Source organism: Mauremys mutica, chromosome 21, assembly GCF_020497125.1.
Source record: "Mauremys mutica isolate MM-2020 ecotype Southern chromosome 21, ASM2049712v1, whole genome shotgun sequence".
Lineage (NCBI taxonomy): Eukaryota > Metazoa > Chordata > Testudines > Geoemydidae > Mauremys > Mauremys mutica.
Genome location: NC_059092.1, coordinates 7290018 through 7309493, shown reverse-complemented (window position 1 = coordinate 7309493; position 19476 = coordinate 7290018). Strand labels below are relative to the sequence as shown.

Genomic DNA, 19476 nt, shown 5'->3' with positions numbered 1-19476 from the left:
ATCCTTTCTCAGACGTCATGGAGCAGTCCAACGAAAGCTCTCCCCATGCTTTGGAGTAGCTTTGGTCCTACTGCTCCAGGTATGAGAGCGGTGCTCTGGAGCAGAGTGGTGGTCCTCTGGTTCTAAAGAACACCTCTTTAGGGGAGCAGATTCTGTAGCTCCTACATTTGAGTGACTCCAGCTTCCTCCTTAAAAATTCCAAAGGAGGGCAACCGGCCTGTGAAGATTTCCAAAAAGTATGTTGCTGGGTCATGGGGAATCCACGGTTCATTAAAAATACTTCTGCAGCAAAACCCCAGGCGTATTATATTCCTTTTTTTTCTTTTGGCCCCACCCCCAAGAAAGATCACATTCATTTCTCCAAATATTCAGCTGCTGCCTGTGGAAAGGTAAATCGCAACTCAGTAATTGAATGACCTGTGGCCGTGGAGAGCCGCAGGGGAGCCAGTTGTGTTAATGCAGCTGCAGTAGGCCAAACGGTTCGTTAACATTGTTACTATTTATTATTTTGAAAGGGGAGAGAGGGGGTATCCCCAAGTCTAAGCCTGAGGGGTGAGATTTTGAAAAGCACCTAGTTAGGTTCCCAATTCCTGTTGATTTTTAATGGGAATTGGGCACCGAATTTTAACTTCCTTAGGCACCTTTGAAAATCCTACCCTACATCTTACATTTATGTAGCATCTTTCAGCCGGAGGTGCTTTAACAAAGTATGGGCCCAATCCTGCAAACACAACCGAGTGCAGCCCCTTTGCTTAGATGCGGTAGTAAGTTGATGCACGATCAGGCCCTGTTTACCTCCACCAAGCAGCCATCACCGAGGTGGATGGGGCAGCCAGTGCACAGAAAACCGGCACACAGCCTGCTGTGCATCAGTCATCAAGGAGGGAAGGGTTTTATTTTTAATTGGAATGTAAACGTATTTCTGGGTGCCCCAGCCAAAAGACAGTTTGATCCTGCCATCCTGGGGCTGGACCTATGGTTCTTTCTACCCTAATTTCCTATGTTCCCATCCCATTTAAAAAGAAGTCATCTCGCCCGAAAGGAACCTAACTATTCTCTATTGTATCATTGTAACTGGGGCTGACAAAAAGGGGGAAGGGGAGACAAGTGGACCAGAGCCCTGATTTCAAAGGGCCCTCCCCCCACTATCTGTGCCATCTGTGTAAATAAAGTGAAAGGGGCGGGGCAGTGAACATGATGTGCCAAAGTCTCACATTTCTCTTGCCAGGCCTGACTGTGACATGTATTGGGAAACCAAAATGCTAGCGCCAACTATCTGCCGGCACTCCTCGTACTGTGATGTAATCACAAAATTGCATTCACTGAAGTTCTCCAACCCTGACTCTCTACGGGCATTTATCCCACTGTTTTCACCATTGAGCCCAAATCCCTCTCTAATCCTTTAGCAAGACATGCAAGGTGAACAGCAAGGAAAAGCTGTGGCCTGAATTTTCAAAACGTGATTAGTGGTTGTAGGGTGGTTCGGTTTTGGGGTCTCCAATTTGGCACACATCAAAGGTGTCTGATTTTCAGGAGGTGCAGAGCACCCCCACTCTCAACATCAGTCTTCTTTAAAGTGTCCCCAGTTGGGCCCCTCAAAATGTAGCCACTAGTCACTTTGGAAACTTTAAACCTATGTTTTCACTATTTAAATATTGGCCTTTTACTTGCGATAAGCACAAACTACTGAGGATTTCCATAAGCTCACGCTACGGTGACCAGACAGCAAGAGTGAAAAATCGGGATGGGGATGGGGTGTAATAGGAGCCTATATAAGAAAAAGACCCCAAAATTGGGATTGTCCCTATAAAATCGGGACATTTGGTCACCCTAGCTCATGCAACCAAGTTCTCTCTCTCTCTCTCTCTCTCACACACACACACACACACACACAGTGTGGTTCACATAACATTTTGGGATGCGTTTGGTACAGAAAATATGCCACAAAAACAGCAGTTTTACTACATTTTAGAATCACTTGGTGGGAATGTACGAGATTCCTTACAGCAGGCTTGTTCTCTAACCTGAGCTATGCTTCTCAGAGATACCGTGTCCTCTTCAATCTTTTTAATAAATAATAAAGAAAACCCCCACACAAATATTCAAGACTTTGGTCTCTTTAGTGGGTACTTAATGACCTTCTGAATTTCTCAGTTTTGAAGGAGGGGCTAACACAGGGATTGGGTCTGCAGAGCCCTGTCCCTGCTCTAGCCAATTTGCTTTCACTTTTGACAACTAAAAATGGAACAAGTTGTATAATTGTCAGATGGCTACACGCCAGCATAGAGACAGGAGCTTGGATTTATGACTCACAGAAGGATTCCTGTGTCCCGCCCATAATGCTCTGCCTTCTTGGCGTAACCCAGATGAACGTTACAGTTAAACCACAAGCTAATCCAATTAAATGTATTTGGTACATAGTGAGAAACGGGGTTTGCCATACTAGTAAACCATTGGTGCACCAAGGCTAAGATTTTGCTTCTTGCGGAATCCAGTACCTGGCATTTCAAAGGAAAGTCAAATTAAGGTATAATGGTCTGAGCCACTTGATTGAGGAAATAGCCTTCTGGAGGAGATGAATGCTTAAAGCATAAGCATTGATCAGCCATTTTTTTAAATTTTTTTTTAAGAAGTTGATACTACCCTTCATTACTGGCCACAGAATTCACAGATTCGTAGATTCCAAGGTCAGGAGGGTCCACTGGGATCATCTAGTCTGACCTCCTCAAAGCACAGGCCAGAGAACTTCCCCAAAACGATTCCTTTAGCAGATCTTTCAGAAAACCATCCAATCTTGGTTTAAAAATTGCCAGTGATGGAGAATGCATCATTGTGGTAAGATGAGGCCCTGAAACATAAACCCTTCTCAGAGGCCCGGTATGAGGCCTAAGGCCTGAACTAAAGTAATGGTCAAGACTTTGTTAACATAAAGCAGAGTGAAGCTGTGAGCCAGAGGCAGGCCCTGCTCACAGAAGCTGGCAAGAAAAGGGCTGCTGCTGCAAAAATATTCATACCTAAAAGGTACTGGACACTAGAGGTATAAACGTGCTAGGATGGTACTAGAACACTCCGATACTTATATATTCCACACAGATAACAAGGAACAGGCTGACCCATCCTAATGACGAGGCAAAAGGGTAACATGATGGCTAGAGTTGTTTTGTTCAAACCAACATGTACCAGGTGAGAGGTGGCACCTTGCTACGTAGAGGGGTTGTACCTCAATGCGTCAGGAGTGAGGTGTAACTTGTTTGTACCTGTGTATAAGAATGCACCCCTGAGGAGTTGCCTTGTTTGGCCTAGGGGGCAGTGGTGAGTCCGGCCACTGACTGAGTCGGTCCATTGTCAGGGAGCACAGATGTACTAGCAGCACTGTAGACATCTGATCCAGGAAGCTAGAGACTGTGTTTTGTTTGGCAATAAACCTGGCCGGGTACCTTCGTACCTTACTAGAGTCTGTGGTCATTGGGGGTTCTCTCGGGCTCTGTCAGCGATTTGCAGAGCCGGGGCAGCACACAGGGGGAACACACGCCTGCAGCCGACTGTTATCAACACTGAACAGAGCAGAGCACCACACCGGTGCCATCTGATGACAATCACGACCCTTGGTAAATTGTTCCTGTGGTTAATTACTGTTACACCTGTGCACCTTATCTCCTGTCTGATTTTGTCTAGCTTCAACTTCCAGCCATTGGATCATGTTAGATCTGTCTCTGCTAGACTGAAGAGCAAATATTGGTTCCCCAGGCAGATACTTACAGACTGCCATCAAGTCACCCCTGAACCTTCTCCTTGTTAAACTAAATGGATCGAGCTCTTTGAGTCTGTCACTTTCAGGCATGTTTTCTACTCTTTTAATCATTCTTATTCTAAATTATCAACCCCATTTTTTAAAAATCTGGCTTTTGTGTTGTATTTATGATGGTCTCTTGCGGCACTGAATTCCACAGGCTTACTGCACGTCGTGCTTTTTTAACTAAGCATTTGCACTAGAAATGGGACTGAAAGAAAAGCAAGGATTGGGACCTCCTGGAGTTTTAGGGAACTGTGTGACTCAGGCCCATTCCCAGCTTGCAAGGGTGTTTTTAGAAATCTCTGCAGGTAAAGGAGAAAAAGCATTTCCCCTCCCTCTGGTGATCCTTTGGCAAGGGAATCCAAAGGCAAAACTCGTATTTATTTTTACTCTAAACGCTTTGGGGATAGGAATAGTCTTTTCATTGGGTCTGTGCACAGTACCTAAAACGGGGCCCTGATCTGTGACTGGAGCCACTAGACACTACCAAGGTACAAATAAATGTTTGAAAAGTGCCCTTCACACCTTGCATGGAACCTTTGCCATTTAGAAACCTATCAAGGAACGGGGAATTTAGTTTTGGTCCTGTACCGAGAGAAAGGCTCCTGATCTCTTGACAGAGCAGCCAAGTCACTCTGCCCCTGCCTGTGGTATGAGACTCACAAGGGGAAGACAAACCGAACGGCCACTCAAACGACACCTCAGACAAACACCTGTCAAGAACTGAGCAAAAACTTCCATTGGGAGCTTAGATGTTGGTTTCGCCTTAGAAAACAAGCCTGCTTTGTTCTCTAAGGGCCAGCCAATGGGCTGTTGCCAGTGATGTCAATGAGATCATAAAAGTGCCCTTGGTCAGACTGCCAGCTAGAAAATGAAAACTTCTGCTTATCAACAGAATGGGAACATCTGGGCTGGTGTCAGTAGACGCTTCCCACACCCCCATGCCCAACAATCCTTGCCAACTTTCCTTATCCATCCTATAGGTTCAGACTCAGTCCTGTGGCCTCTCTGCTGAGAACGCCACTGAGGAGGCCAGTGAGTGTCACATCTACGGCTGCTTCTCCATCAGGAAGTGAACTGAGGCCACCAACTAGCTGGCAGAGACTCCATCCTGGCTGGATCCACACTAATGACCTAGAGATAAACGTTTCTCAATTTGCCAAGCCATGGAGTCCTGCCAGCATGACTCATATTTACTACTCATTCCTGTAACAGGACGCTTTTCACTTAAGCATTATGATTATCCACATGAGTCACTGGTGGCAGAGGAGAAAAGGAGAGGGAGATGTTGGCCATTTACATCGGAAGGACGTATAAAAGTTTGGGAGTAGTCACCTCTATCTGTGAGTGCAGCTACGCGTGCGAATCGCAAGCAAGCAACTGCTCTTCGTCACACGTTTTAAGTGGCCCCATCTAACGAGGTTTAATTGTATTGGGCACTAATAGATTTTCTGAGTGTAGTAGGAAAGGGCAGGTGTAATGATGTGCACACGCTCTTCTCCTCTCAGGGGAGGGGGTTTGGCGGCTCACTTTCAGTGTTTTAACTCCAGTTCATAGAGGCGGTAAATGTTTCCTGTCATCCAAAAATGGGAGTTGGCAGCTAGCCATGGAAATTGTCCTAGGAGCTTTTTACAAAGGAAAGAGGTCGTGTATCGCCCACACATCTGGATTTGTCTAAAATTAAGAAGCAATGGGCCTGCTCCTCAGATAGTATAAATTGCCATTGAAATCAATATACACCACCTGAGTATCTGGCCCTGTCAGTCTATTTCCTCTTCGGCCACCTCCCTGGGGGGCTGACAGGTCATTGCAGAACTCAGCTCAGGCGAGGCTCCCATCCGCCACCAGAGGGTGGCAAAGGCATTGCAGTGCAGCAAACCCGCTCCCCGGCTTCCAGCAAGGCTCCTTGTTGCTTTTGGCTGCAGCAGGTTTAGGAAACAAATAAGCTAGAATGACACCCGATATTGGGCATTTTCAAAGGCATTTCAGGGAATGTTCATACTTACCCTGCGGGGCTTTCCAGCTGCAGGTCTGTGCCCGCCGTGAGGTCTGTAGGAATGAGACAAAATGTACTTCACAGGCAAAAATAACAAATAAATAAACAAAGCTTGATACCTCAGCCAGGGCAGCACCTGGCGTCTGAACTCCAGCGGGACTGTTCAAAAGAAACAAGACACTTGCAGTGGAAAAAGTTAGTAAACTCTGCTGGGGCAAGTGCATAGTTCCCCTATGAATGTAAATAGAAGCTGTGGGACTGGGGATGGGATAGAGCCGCCTCCAGCCCAGGTTCTAATTTTAAATCCAGCCCAGGGCTGTAATGATGCTGTTCCCATCTGATGGGTGTCAGTGGCTCCATGGGAAGTGTTTTGTGGGGCACAAAACCCAGCGCCGTAGTCAGCACGAATTGCCTCCTCTGCAGGCCATGAGCCTGAACTACCCTCCAGTGCATCAGTGCATCCCAGCAACAGCAAACCCAAAGTGAAAGCCGGATGCTTTTAGAGAATGATGTTTGCCTACATTACAAAGGTGCGCCCATCACTGAAGTGCAGCCACCTCTGAGGTGGAACGTGGCAGCTGTTTAACAGCTCATAACACTACAGACAATTTAGAGGATATGAAGGAAAATCCCAGATTGAATTGAAGCTGTAGAGCATAATTTAAATTGGCCGAATTTGGCCAGAGTCCTACAGGTAACTCCCCATATCTTGCAAAAGGTTTTATGAGATCTTTACTAACTTGATAATCACAAGTGACCCAGGGCCCATCTTATGTAGTGCTCTGCAGTGCTGATGAAAGCATGGCGGTGTTGCTGTTGCATACATCACCATGAAATCTGCCGTGGCCTGCCAGATAACATCTGAGCGATGAAGTCTGAATGGGAAAGGATGCCGTTTGAGTTCTATAAGCCAGATGGGTTGGAAATACTGACAGAAGCAGGTAAAACAAAACCCAGCCCATCTCTTTGCTGGTCAAATGCCTGAACCTGCAGCTCTTATGCAGAAAAGTCTCCTTTTGAAGTTGCTGGAAGTTTTGCTTGTGAAGAGACGTCAGGCTGAAGCACGGAGGCAGGTCATCAAAGCAGCAAGTGGAATCAAGTTCATTTTGATAAAGTGCCATTTTTTCCTCCTCTTGATTGTTTTATGTGGGCTCCTCAAATTCAAGTCCTGTATTAAATTCCCTGCCTCCACAGATCATAGAATCATAGAATATCAGGGTTGGAAGGGACCTTAGGAGGCCATCTAGTCCAACCCCCTGCTCAAAGCAGGACCAATCCCCAACTAAATCATCCCAGCCAGGGCTTTGTCAAGCCTCACCTTAAAAACCTCTAAGGAAGGAGATTTCATCACCTCCCTAGGTAACCCATTCCAGTGCTTCACCACCCTCCTAGTGAAAGTTTTTCCTAATATCCAACCTAAACCTTCCCCACTGCAACTTGAGACCATTACTCCTTGTTCTGTCATCCGCTACCACTGAGAACAGTCTAGATCCATCCTCTTTGGAACCCCCTTTCAGGTAGTTGAAAACAGCTATCAAATCCCCCCTCACTCTTCTCTTCTGAAGACTAAACAACCCCAGTTCCCTCAGCCTCTCCTCATAAGTCATGTGCTCCAGCCCCCCTAATCATTTTGGTTGCCCTCTGCTGGACTTTTCCCAATTTTCCACATCCTTCTTGTAGTGTGGGGCCCAAAACTGGACACAATACTCCAGATGAGGCCTCACCAATGCCGAATAGAGGGGAATGATCATGTCCCTCGATCTGCTGTCAGTGCTCCTACTTATACATCCTAAAATGCCGTTAGCCTTCTTGGCAACAAGGACACACTGTCGACTCATATCCAGCTTCTCGTCCACTGTAACCCTAGGCCCTTTTCTGCAGAACTGCTACCTAGCTGCTCGGTCCCTCATCTGTAGCAGTGCATGGGATCCTTCCGTCCTAAGTGCAGGACTTTGCACTTGTCCTTGTTGAACCTCATCAGATTTCTTTTGGCCCAATCCTCCAAATTGTCTAGGTCCCTCTGTATCCTATCCCTACCCTCCAGTGTATCTACCCCTCCTCCCAGTTTAGTGTCATCTGCAAACTTGCTGAGGGTGCAATCCACGCCATCCTCCAGGTCATTAATGAAGATATTGAACAAAACCGACCCCAGGACCGACCCTTGGGGCAATCCGCTTGATACCGGCTGCCAGCTAGACATGGAGCCATTGATCACTACCCGCTGAGCCCGATGATCTAGCCAGCTTTCTATCCACCTTATAGTCCATTCATCCAGCCCATACGACTTTAACTTGCTGGCAAGAATACTGTGGGAGACCGTATCAAAAGCTCTGCTAAAGTCAAGGAATAACACGCCCACTGCTTTCCTCTCATCCACAGAGCCAGTTATTTCATCAAAGAAGGCAATTAGGTTAGTCAGGCATGACTTGCCCTTGGTGAATCCATGCTGACTGTTCCTAATCCCCACTTTCCTCTCCTCAAAGTGCTTCAGAATTGATTCCTTGAGGACCTGCTCCATGATTTTTCCAGGGACTGAGGTGAGGCTGACTGGCCTGTAGTTCCCTGGATCCTCCTCCTTCCCTTTTTTAAAGATGGGAACTACATCAGCCTTTTTCTAGTCATCCGAGACCTCCCCAATCGCCATGAGTTTTCAAAGATAATGGCCAATGGCTCTGCAATCAAGTGGGACAAAACCTGTATTCTAGCCAAGACACAATCCCTAGATGAATCCCTTCCACAGGGCATCTGTGGGACTAGAAATACAACCACACACCTCTAAAACATTTTCACAGTGAGGACCACATCTCAGCAGTGAGATTAATGGGCACCTCCCACTCTGCATTGCCTGGTTCACCCATCTTCCCACTCACCACCGGGCATCACCCCTCCAGCTCTTGTTTACATGGGAAAGTTTTCCTGTCATTGACGCTGTCCTTAATGCAATTAAAGCCAGCTCTCTGCGAAGCACCAGAGTTTGGGAACCTGGGCAAGGGACTGTGTTTTGTCCATTTAGGAGAGAGTGAATCACACTGTGTACTTTTCCTCTTTATTTCACCTCTCCTTCCCATCTGTGTCTCCTCCACCCCCCACCCCGGGGCTTGCTCCCCTTTTCCTCTTCTTCCTCTGTGCAGGTTTTCGGATACTTTGTCCCCAGAGGCCCAGAGCATTGTGTGGCCCAGGATTGGCCCTGGTTAGGCATTAGGACCATGTTCTCCAAGGGGTTTGGTGATCACACCCACCTCTGCTAGCTGCCGGATTTGCGTATGGGAAAAATTCTCCCTTTTGGTTGGTGGCTGGTCACTTGCCCTTGGAGCACATGTAAATGTGGGTGTCATGCGTGTGCAAACAGACATGCCTGCAGACTTTGCAGCTGCACTTTCGGAGGCCCTTTGGAAACGCGGCTCCACATTTCCCATCTAGCACTAATGGGAGAAAGCAAATTGCTGGTGTCTTTGGCCTCCAGCAGTTGCGGTATAATTTGAAAGCATTTTCCGTGGCACAGCCCTGCAGTTTGCTCGAGGCTTTTAGGGAAAAAAAAGTAAGGTGAGGAGCTAGTTTTCAGTCTAAAAATGGTCTCAGGTTTGATTCCTGCCCAGTGGAGGTTGGTCGAGGGATGAGCTCCGCTGCTAGAAGAATGGCCAGCTCTGCTTCCCCTTAGATGCTGCGCTGAGGAACATGCGCTGCAGCTTAAAAATGGGACCGACCAGCGTGGAGACACTGTGTGCGTGTGGGCCCCGAATTCACCTCAGCCAAAGAAACAGAAGGTTCATGATGCTTGGTGCAACCTGGGGCACTCCAAAGGCAAAGGGTTTGATTGTCACGCGTGTTTTGGGGAGCCCTATCCTAGCAGGGCTGATTGAGCAACACCCAGACAAGGGGGGTAACGCCATCAGAGGCAGGGAAATCACCCCAACCTTCCTTTCAATCTGCTGTCAGAAAGGAGATTGGGGGGCCCCTCCAGCTCATCACTAGCCCCCTCTTTAGCCTTGTTTATTTTGGCCAGTTGGGAGAGCTGAAGGAGGCAGTGCAGGCTGATTTTCCCTCGGGTAAGAGGTGTCATGGAATGACAATGGATTGTTTTGCATATGAATTCCATGCAGGTGAGACCCTAAGCATTGGTGAGAGCCACCTCTGGCTATTTACACTGTGTCACCTCCTGCTTTTCTCCCATGCCAAATGCTTTGATCGCCCTCTTCCTTTGCCAGGGACTGTGGACTGTCCATGCAACAGGGTAACATCGGCGGTTTCCACTCTGTCCTGGGGAAAACTCCGTCACTCCCGCTGGAATATTGGTCAGCAGTTGGTGGCTCTCCAAGAGCAGAATGGACTTGGGGAGGCTTGGCGACTATTTAAGTCCAGCAGGAATTCCCGGTAGGAGGAATTGACTAAATGCACCAAGCGGCATGAGCTTTGGAAGTTTAACTCCTGGCAGCAGGGGGGTGGGGCAGATTCCTGACCCCGCTACGCAAGGCAAATTCTTTGCCTCTCTGTCTGCCAATCCCAGAGTCCTGAAGATTCTACTAACAGTAATAATAACGCCGCTATACTGTCACCGTGCCCAACATCCTCCTCCCCTGCAGTTTCAATGGGATATGGTGTCTTCCTTCTCTTCCTGGCCTACAGCACTGGGCATCGTTACCGTGGACTGCTAAACCCTCAGTGGTGCTGTGATCTGTGTATGCATTAGAAGGGCTGATCCTGCCGTCCTTATATACAACGTCTTGGGAAGTCAATGGGAGGTTTTGCATATAGACTGTAGGATTTGGGCCTTACAGACCCAGTCTGATGAGCCCTCCCCGTGGGGAACTCTTACCAAACCCAAGGGGAGTTCCATGCGCTGGGAGCATGCAGGATTGGGGCCACAGTTTTTTGAGCATTTTGGAGCACTTTGAGGTGGAAGATACTGCACAGATGGAAGAAGGAACATGCGGCTGCTTCTCAGTTTCTCAGAGGGCGTCTCAAAGAGCAAGAAATAAAACCAACTGCATTTGAAAACCAATTACATTCTTCTTTATTTCTTACATGTCAGGAGAGTAACACAATGGGCTGATAAATGATGACAATAAAGCAACAATGATAGTATGGAAATGAAGTATATTACAACACAGAGTCAAACCAGCTTTATGGGCCAAACTCTCCCCTCAATCTGGAGAGGCAGCACAGTTCAGTGGCTAGTGCACACAGCTGAAAAGCAGATTTGTGTCCTAGTCCTAGCTCTGCTATTGGTCTCTTCTGTATCTTTGGACAAGTCGATAAAAAAAAAAAAATCACGGTGTGCCTCAGTTTCCCCACCTGAGACCTAAAGACATTTCTACTTACACACCTCCGTAAAGCACTTTGAGCTCTTGGGCGGAATGGCTCCTTGGTATTAATTATTATTATAGGGTTGCAGAGCTGTAACAGAAAAAATTAGCCCCATATATAATTTAGGAGGCATTTTCTATTGCACATATTACTCTAATTTTATTAATTTCCAAATGCACCTCAGAAAAAGCCAAATGCAGCACCAGGCCACCAGCAGAGGCTTCATAGATTTTAAGGCCAGAGGGGACTGTTATGATCATCCAATCTGACCTCCTGTGTAACACAAGCTAGAGAACCTCACCCACTAATTTCTGCATCGAGCCCAGCATTTCTGGCTGAGCCGGAGCGTATCTTTTAGCAAGCATCCCCTTTTGATTTACAGACTTCAGGCAACAGAGAATCCACCACGTCTCTCGTTAAGGTGTTCCTATGGTTAATTACCCAGCGTAGCCCTCAAACCAGAAGCATGGTGTGTCACTGCTAACACCTTCTGGGTTTTACATTAAAGACTTAAAGACACTTCTCTACGTTGCAATGACTGCTATTTCATCAGGGAGTTTTTAAAATAAAAAATCCTAAACGGTATAAAATAATTAAATAAAAAAAAAAACTTTACAGCTTTTCCTGTGCTCACCATGAGTTTTCTTTCCACAGGCAAAATCTCTTGAGCCTGTTTTGCGGGACAAATCATCAGACAAACCAAAATTATTCTTATTTCCTTGAACAAACTGTTGTGGGTCAGATCATTAGCTGATGTAAATGGGTGTAGCACCAGAGCTTACTGATTTACACCAGCTGAGAAACTGACTCTGCCTTTGCTTCACGTTCCAGTGTCACCTGGGAAGCAGCACTTAGCCTCTGCCCCTCTGAATTTTAAGACACGCCCAACCACTCAGATACTGGGGGAGGAAACACTTTTTGCTTCACTCTGTGTCATTCAGGTGCATCCTACCTGCTGCATGCAACCCAGGCAAGCCCCACATAAAGACTGGGTTATAGCATCACACCTGCCAGGCGGGTTCTCATCTAGATGGAGCTGCACTGTAATTAGCAAGCTTCTAATTACCAAAATATATATCTATATACCAATTCCCAGCAACAAGAGCAGCTGTCTGATTTCTGGCAAAATATCTAAGTTGGAGACTAACATAATCCCTGTTGTTTTAGCACCTGTAAAAGGATTGCGCAGCTGCATCGAATTATACCATCTCGCAAGCTTCTAGTCAAGTTCAGGCGTCAATTAAGATTTCACCAGCTCATGCCCAGGATAATTTTTTGCCCAGACACTGAAACACAAGAGCTGTTCTTTTTTTATCTTTTCCAAATCACTGAGTCCACGTAGGTGTCTTAGTTTTTTATCTGTACCCACTTTCCTGCCTACAGAAATGACTCCCTACTGTTCATGTCCAATTAAGATCATGACAATGTCATCTTCATTAAACTAATCCTAGGATTTCTCTCTGTCTTTCTCTCCGGTGCCAAATGACTATGCTTGCTACAAAAGGAGGAGAAGTCATTGCAGGTCCGATAGCCTACAGAACTGTTAACAATAACAATCATTCACTTATGAACAACTGCACTTGGGAAGAAAAACAGCCAAAAGGACTCAATCAGCGGGAATGCAAGAACAATAAAACGAACTTTCTGGCAGCTTTCCTATCCGAGTGGAGAGCATAAATCACAGGGAAAGGATCATGCTTTCACTGCTCCAAAGTCAAAACCACCAGCACCAGATAATACTGATTCCAAGAATTAAAAATGAAGGCCCTTTTGCTACACAAAGCTCTCTGGAAAATGTTTGCTTCCAAAGAGCCGAGCCAATCTGGGACCAGCTGGCATTTAACGTAACCCCTTTTTAAGGTCACCGATGTAAACTGTTGCCTTGTTTCCAAACAAAAGATTACAGTCTATAAAATCTTAACTACCCTACCAGGCACTTGGCATTTTCTGCCATCAACTTGCTTCAGAACAGGGAAAGCAATCAGAAGACAAATATTAAGGGGTTTTATTATTCTTATTATAGTGAAATGTGTTTCTCAGGAATCAAAGGAAACTAGAAGGGTGCAAAGCTTGACAACAGTCCATAAATCAAAAGGGAAACATGTCTGCTAAAGATTAAATGCAGCATCTGCTCCGTGCAGTCATTTTTTTTTTGCACTGCTATAGAGACCTGCATTTAAGGGTCTCAAAGTGCTTTACAAATATTAATGAATTGCTCCTCTGTGAGCGAGGAATTATTATCCCCCGATACTGATGAGAAAACCGAGCTGCAGAGAGAACAGCCATATTCCTTCAGGCCAAGGGGAAAGACCAACAATATACAAGAGGAAACATGCCAAGGAGCTACAGCTAATGAGCTGCTCAGTGGTGTCAGAGCTGAAAGCTGTCTGCCCTCTCATCACTCCTAGACACCACCAAACACGAGAGCCTACCCCTGCTGACTCCACTTAGTTCTTTAACAGTACTATGGAAACACTAACCAGCTTGTCCTGTAGTCTTGCCTGGATCTCTTTACCTCTGGCCTTTGACCTGGTAAACGACACACCTGGCACGTGTCTGATTTCTGTAGTAAGGCAGCAATGCACGCCCTGTCCGGCTTGATTTTCTCGTTGATTAGCAAAAACCAACCTTGCACTGAACCTGTTCAGATCTACACAGGACACTGGATGAGCCAGACTTTAATGCTGCCATTGCAGTTGGTTTTTCTTGGAGAGGGTGCAGTCCCGCCAAGAGACCCTCTTTTTAAAATCTCCTCCCCCCTCCCCACCAAGGCCTGGGAACTTTTTATTTTTTACTATTAAGCTTCAGTGGTGTGCCTGGCTCTGGACCAGATACGGGCCCTGCCCCAAGGAGCTGGCAGTGGAAACATCACAACAAGGTCTCTGTCGGGACATGATTCCTTCAAGAACCATCACCTCTCTTACCACGCATGCCGAAAGGAAGGGGTTGCTCTCCTGAGTGTTCCTAGACCCTGCCAGCATGACAACCTCAGATCCTCCCGTGGCAGGCCAGAGATAAAGGAGGAATTTTGTCCCTCCATGTGCAGCACAGTGCAATTGGCCAGGGAATTGCACCTTCTTTTGAAGCACCAGGTAGTGCCTGAGGCAGGTTACCAGACAACGGCCTGATCCATTATGGCAAATCCTTTGTTCCTGTGCTGTCTGGCGAGACTTCCAGCCTGACCCTTCTTTTGTTTTTTCTTAAAGTGGCCTGGACAGCGAGGGACGTCTAACAACGGCCGGGCACAATTTTCCCTGGCCACGTTTTTGTGTAATTCTTCTCATCCAGCTTTGGGCCCAGGCTGAAACTCCAAGCCAGTTGCACCATGTGGACTGTGAGAAACGCAGTTTGCTTTGAGTAACTGCATGTGCAGAGATGCAGCCACGATACATGGCACAAGCAAAATTCCACCCACAAACGTCACAGGAGGCTTCACAGACTCACACACAAACACCTCTTCTGAGTTACTGATTCACTTGCTTGCTAGGCGGGCACAGTATCACCTCGGGCAACGTAGGGTTACACACACTCCAGCGCATTCCCACTAGAGACCAAAGCAAAGATGGGGAGCTCTCAAAGCCCTGTGCCTAGTTCAGAAAACATGTTAATTTTTTCCCCTTAAGCTCTTTTGCAGTCTAGAAGACAAATGAAATATTGAAACTCCTCTGGAGCTTATGAGTAAGTGACCCCATTTCTAGCCTGTGTCTATATAAACTACGCTAAGCAATTTGAACTGGCAAGTAAAAGTTCCAACCTTTGACTCACAGACATGAAAGAGAAAGAGAGAGACACACATTAATGCCGATTGCTTGCGACTGTGCCGCCCTGACTGAATAACCAGTGCTTCCTCCTGCACCTGCAGAGATGTGGGTTGGATTTCAGTCAAGCCCCACGAAATGCAAGCCCAGAATGGCTCTCTGCCTTCTGAGGCCAGGCAACCAGTGGAACGTAGAGTCTTGAGCCTACCAGCTGTGTCCCGCAGGATCAGGGGTCTGCCTTCACTGAGCAGCTTGCAGGAAACCGGATTACAGGAGGAGAAGGGATGTTTCTCAAAAAATCACAGGATCTGGGGCCATTGGGTCTCTAGAGGGATCCAGAATAACTGAAGGTTAAAGAATTACCCTACTGTGTCGCACCAGTATTTTTTCACACCTCTGCTGTTTAGCTAATGTTGCCCTAAGAGGCTGCATTAAAGTAGCGCTCTCCCACAGAAAATTGTTCTTCTGTAAGGAGACGCCCACCATCGGCGAGAAATCAGAGCCTATGTGGTACTCATGATGAACCATTTTCCTTTACACTCTCCTTTAGGTACAAAAAGCCTCTCATCCTGGCTTCTAAGTATGCATGAGGGCCCCGCGGCATTGTGACAAGGTTGGCTGGGCACCATCCAGGATCCCTCTGATGGAGCTTGAAGAACTAAATTCAGCTTTGGCCCGAAATGCATTCTTGCGGCAGCCAGGCATCTCCAGAATTCAGCCTCTGCCAGTGAGGAGATAATGGAAACCAAAGTATGGCAGAATCCACCGAGTGATTTCCAACATGCAAAGAGTTGACTCAGAAAGAGATTCAATTTTCAACCTGAAATACCAGCCCAACAGGCTATTTATTTGCAAAGGGCTTCTCAGCCTATGTCCCCTACTTCCAAATGTGAAGTCAACATCCACAGAACTGATCCTGTTTCCTTTCCCTCCTCAACCTTCCTGCCTAAGAGTTAGCACCCTGAAATCGCCCTATAGCCTGTTTTGAGAGTTTGTTGATATACACACCTTGCAGCCCTTCTGAATCTGTTCCTCCTTCGCTGGGACCTTCCAAGTCTTACGGAAAAACAAAGAATGCTCCCCAGAGCAGCTCTATGATGATAATTTACCAATAGGAAACAGACGGTGGAGAATTTGAAATGCTGGCCAAACAGTCAATGGATGATCAAGGTGCTGAAGGATCACTCAAGGAAGACAAAGCCGTTACGGAGAAGCTTGATTAACTGTTTGCATGAGTCTTCATTGCAGAGGATGTGAGGGAGATTCCCACACTTGAGACATTCTTTTTAGGTGATAGATCTGAGGAACTGTCGCTGATTGAGTTTGATTTCAGTTGCTAACCTAAGGCCTCCATTCACCCCCAGCATACTGCCTCTCTTTACATCAGTGGGAGTTGTGCCTGGGGCTGGGTTTGGTGCATAGTGAAAAATTCTCCTCCCTGATCCATCCTGCAGCTAAGAGACCTACAGGGTGGAGTTAGGTCTGCACCTCACTGCATGGGTAGGACCCACCTGGCAAATGCAGGATATGTAGCAGAGAACCACTCGATGGATCCAAGAATTTTGCCTTGTTCATAGTAAGATTTCTGGTTCTGATCTAGCTTACACTGGTTTTCCAACAGGATAATGCATTGACTTCAAAGGAAGCTGTACCTGCTCATGCCAAGGTTGGATTTGGTCTATAATTTAAAATAATAATAATAAAATCAGGCAAGGTGGCTGAGAGGAATAAGACAGAGCTAGGTGTCCACAGCATCTGGGATCTAATCCTGGTGTTGCCACTTAGCCTCTGCAAAATCACAGGCAAGTTTCTGCACTTATATGCCTCAGTTTCCACACCTGCAGGAGGATGATAATATTTACTCACCCTCCTGGCAGGGCATGAGGATGGATTAGCTAACATTGATACCACATCTTGACTATGGAAAGTGCTAAGTGTCATGATTGTTCCTTCTGATTTACGCCAGCATATGGGAGATCAGAAACAGACCCTGTCTTATTTGCTGTTAAACACATTGCACGGAAAAGGACCTGACATACGGATGGCTCAGGGTCATGGTGCAGGTGGGGTTTATTTAATGCTGTTAAGTTAAAGCTAAACATCTGCTGGTTCAGCTGAAAAAAACCATTGATGCAAAAGAACAAAAAAAAAAATCCAGAAAAGGGATGGAAAAATAAACAGGAAAGGGGAAAAAGAAGCCACCAAAAACCATCTCCAAGATCACACAGCCAATCTAAACCTTTCTGTATGCAGCTGCACACGCCTTGGTGCCCAACGGGAAGAAAGTCTAAATGAAAGATCTACGGTAACTGGAAGGATGTTATAATAAGGAATGCATCTCGTCTATTTTTAATTGCAGCTTCTGGTCCAGCCAGCAGCTTCCGAATGTCTTCATTTACAGTATTCCTTCCTGAAATCTGAAAGCACAGGAGGGGGCGGAGGTTAGTGTTTGCAGACTCCTTTAAAATCACGCAAATCAAGCCACTGTGATATATACAGATGTGCAGCAGGGTGCTCACAGCCTGCACGTCTGGTAAAAATCCTCTTTCTGAGACCCAGCTGGGCCTGGGGTATGTGTGTGCGTGTTGTGATGGAAATGCCTCAGCTGAAAGTGTATTAAGGCACCTGAGTGCTGCTTAGAAGACCTGAGTTCGATTTCCTCCTCCCATGGCTCAGATCCCCAAATGGGAATAACGTCATTTCCCCACTTCACTGGTCGAGACAGATTTTTCAGCTCATTGGCAATTCAAACAAAAATGGGAGATTGACTCAAAACTGAATTTTTTCTAAATTTTTGGTGACTTGAAAAATAAGAAGATGAAGAAAAAAGAATCATTTCACGTCAAACAAAACATTTTGATTTTTTTCAGAATTTCTCTCTCTATTAGGGTTTTTTTCAATCAAAGCTCTTCACTGAAATCGACGTGAATTTGCCACATGTTTTGGTGTTGCCGAATCTGCATTTTGCACTGAAAAAAAGTTTCAGTTGAAAAATGTCACCTTATTCTACTCGCAGGAGAATGAGGAGGATAAATGCATGTGTGAGCGTGAGGCACTCAGAGTGAACAGAACTTTTTCCATACTCTGTGAAAGTGGCTCACAACTTCATCCAGACCTAGGCCTGAGGGGGAAGGATTTGGGAACTTTCTATCCACCTCTTTTTCTGTGGGGTGCCTTCTCTCGTATAATTCCATCTCCATGCTGTGACAGCCACCCACGTGATCTGATTCAAACAGAGGAAGACCCAGGTTCCCTTTAGGAAAAGTCTCTCCCCCTCTTTATACAGGGAATAGTCCATTGTTCCAAATAATGCATAATCATTTTACTAGAGAGCGCAAAATGTCTCCTTCATTTGCTAGCAACTCCCCATGGACTCTGCTTCTCTCAGTGATCTGGTATGGTCCTTTCACAGGTGGGATCCAGACAGGTCCCAAGCTATTTAAATGGTTACTATGAGATGCTCCACAGAATCTAGGCAGTTGCAGCTCCAGGGTAACTGATATGATCACGGTACTAATAAAGTTATAAAGCTGAGTTACAGGAGGCCCAGGGCGTGATTCCCTTCTCACTTGCACCAGTTTTACACCAGTGTAACTTTGTTGATTTCAATGGAGTTACTCCAGATTTACATGGGCATGAGAGGAGATTCAGACTCCTGGGGGGTTTGTTTGCTTGCTTTGGAGCAAGTGGATGATGTCCATAACGAAATTAGCCCACAGTACTTTCTTCCAGAGAGTGGGTCATCCCTAACCTCCATGGGAGCACATTTCTGCTAGGAGGAGCCGGGGAAAGTACTATTTAAAAGACTGGAATAAAGTATTCTAGCTCTGTTACATACTGGGGTGGGAAGAAAATTCTCCTCATCTGCTGCCAAGAGCTTTTAAGGCTCCTAATCACCACTTGTAACTTGTGGCTGCATGATGAGAGAACAAGAGCAGAACCAACTCCTCATTCCAGCGGCCACGTGTCAGGCTGTTTGGACATCCCCCCTTCATCTGTGGCTTGGGCGGCTGCAATCTTAGCACCATGCTCCCCGCCTCCCCCAGCCCCCACAATAAACAGCATCCAGCCCAGCATTTAGTGGGTGGAGTGGGTCATTGGTACCTTTGTCTAAATCGATGATCTTTGCTGGGAAGCTCTTGGCCTGCTCGGCCCGCTCCTTCAGGATGTTGTTTTTGAAATCTGCATGAGGAAAGAACGCAATTCAGAGGCCAGACTCCAACAGACCGTTAAAAGAAAGCAATGCTTTTCTGATTAGCGGGATGTGAGATTGTTCCTGACGGGCACTAGGTGCATCTCCAGATCGGTCATATTTGCAGAACTACTCGGATACTGGCAGGGAGGAAACATGTTTCCCCAGCTTAATCACTTCACTGGCACAGATCAAGTCTGAATACTTCAGCGTGCTGTCCTCAGTAGCGGCCACGGATCGCTTAGGTCTGTAGCGAGATGCTCTGGATTAGCTGGGGGAAGGGCACCTGGGGGGCCTTTCCTGATGTCGTTATTTAAAGAATTTTGCTCCTAGGAAAACTCTCAGAAGATGCAGGCCCTCAGCAGGATTTTATCACAGTTGTAGGAAGCCACAGGTGCAGCCTGCCCCACCCCCCTGCACAGAATTATATCCC

At 46.5% G+C, this 19476-nt stretch overlaps 1 protein-coding gene across 3 annotated transcripts in view; it reads right to left on the bottom strand.

Moving 5' to 3' along the window:
- Positions 1-10782: 10782 nt before the first annotated feature.
- Positions 10783-19476, bottom strand: part of MXRA8 (matrix remodeling associated 8) — a 52717-nt gene continuing 44023 nt past the window's right edge. For all 3 annotated transcript variants that reach the window (XM_044996513.1, XM_044996515.1, XM_044996514.1), the window contains 2 exons: positions 18956-19033; positions 10783-17268 (listed from right to left, as the gene is read on the bottom strand). In XM_044996513.1, coding sequence (XP_044852448.1) covers positions 17243-17268; positions 18956-19033 — 104 coding nt within the window. In that variant the 3' untranslated portion in view covers positions 10783-17242. The remainder of the gene's footprint in view (positions 17269-18955; positions 19034-19476) is intronic.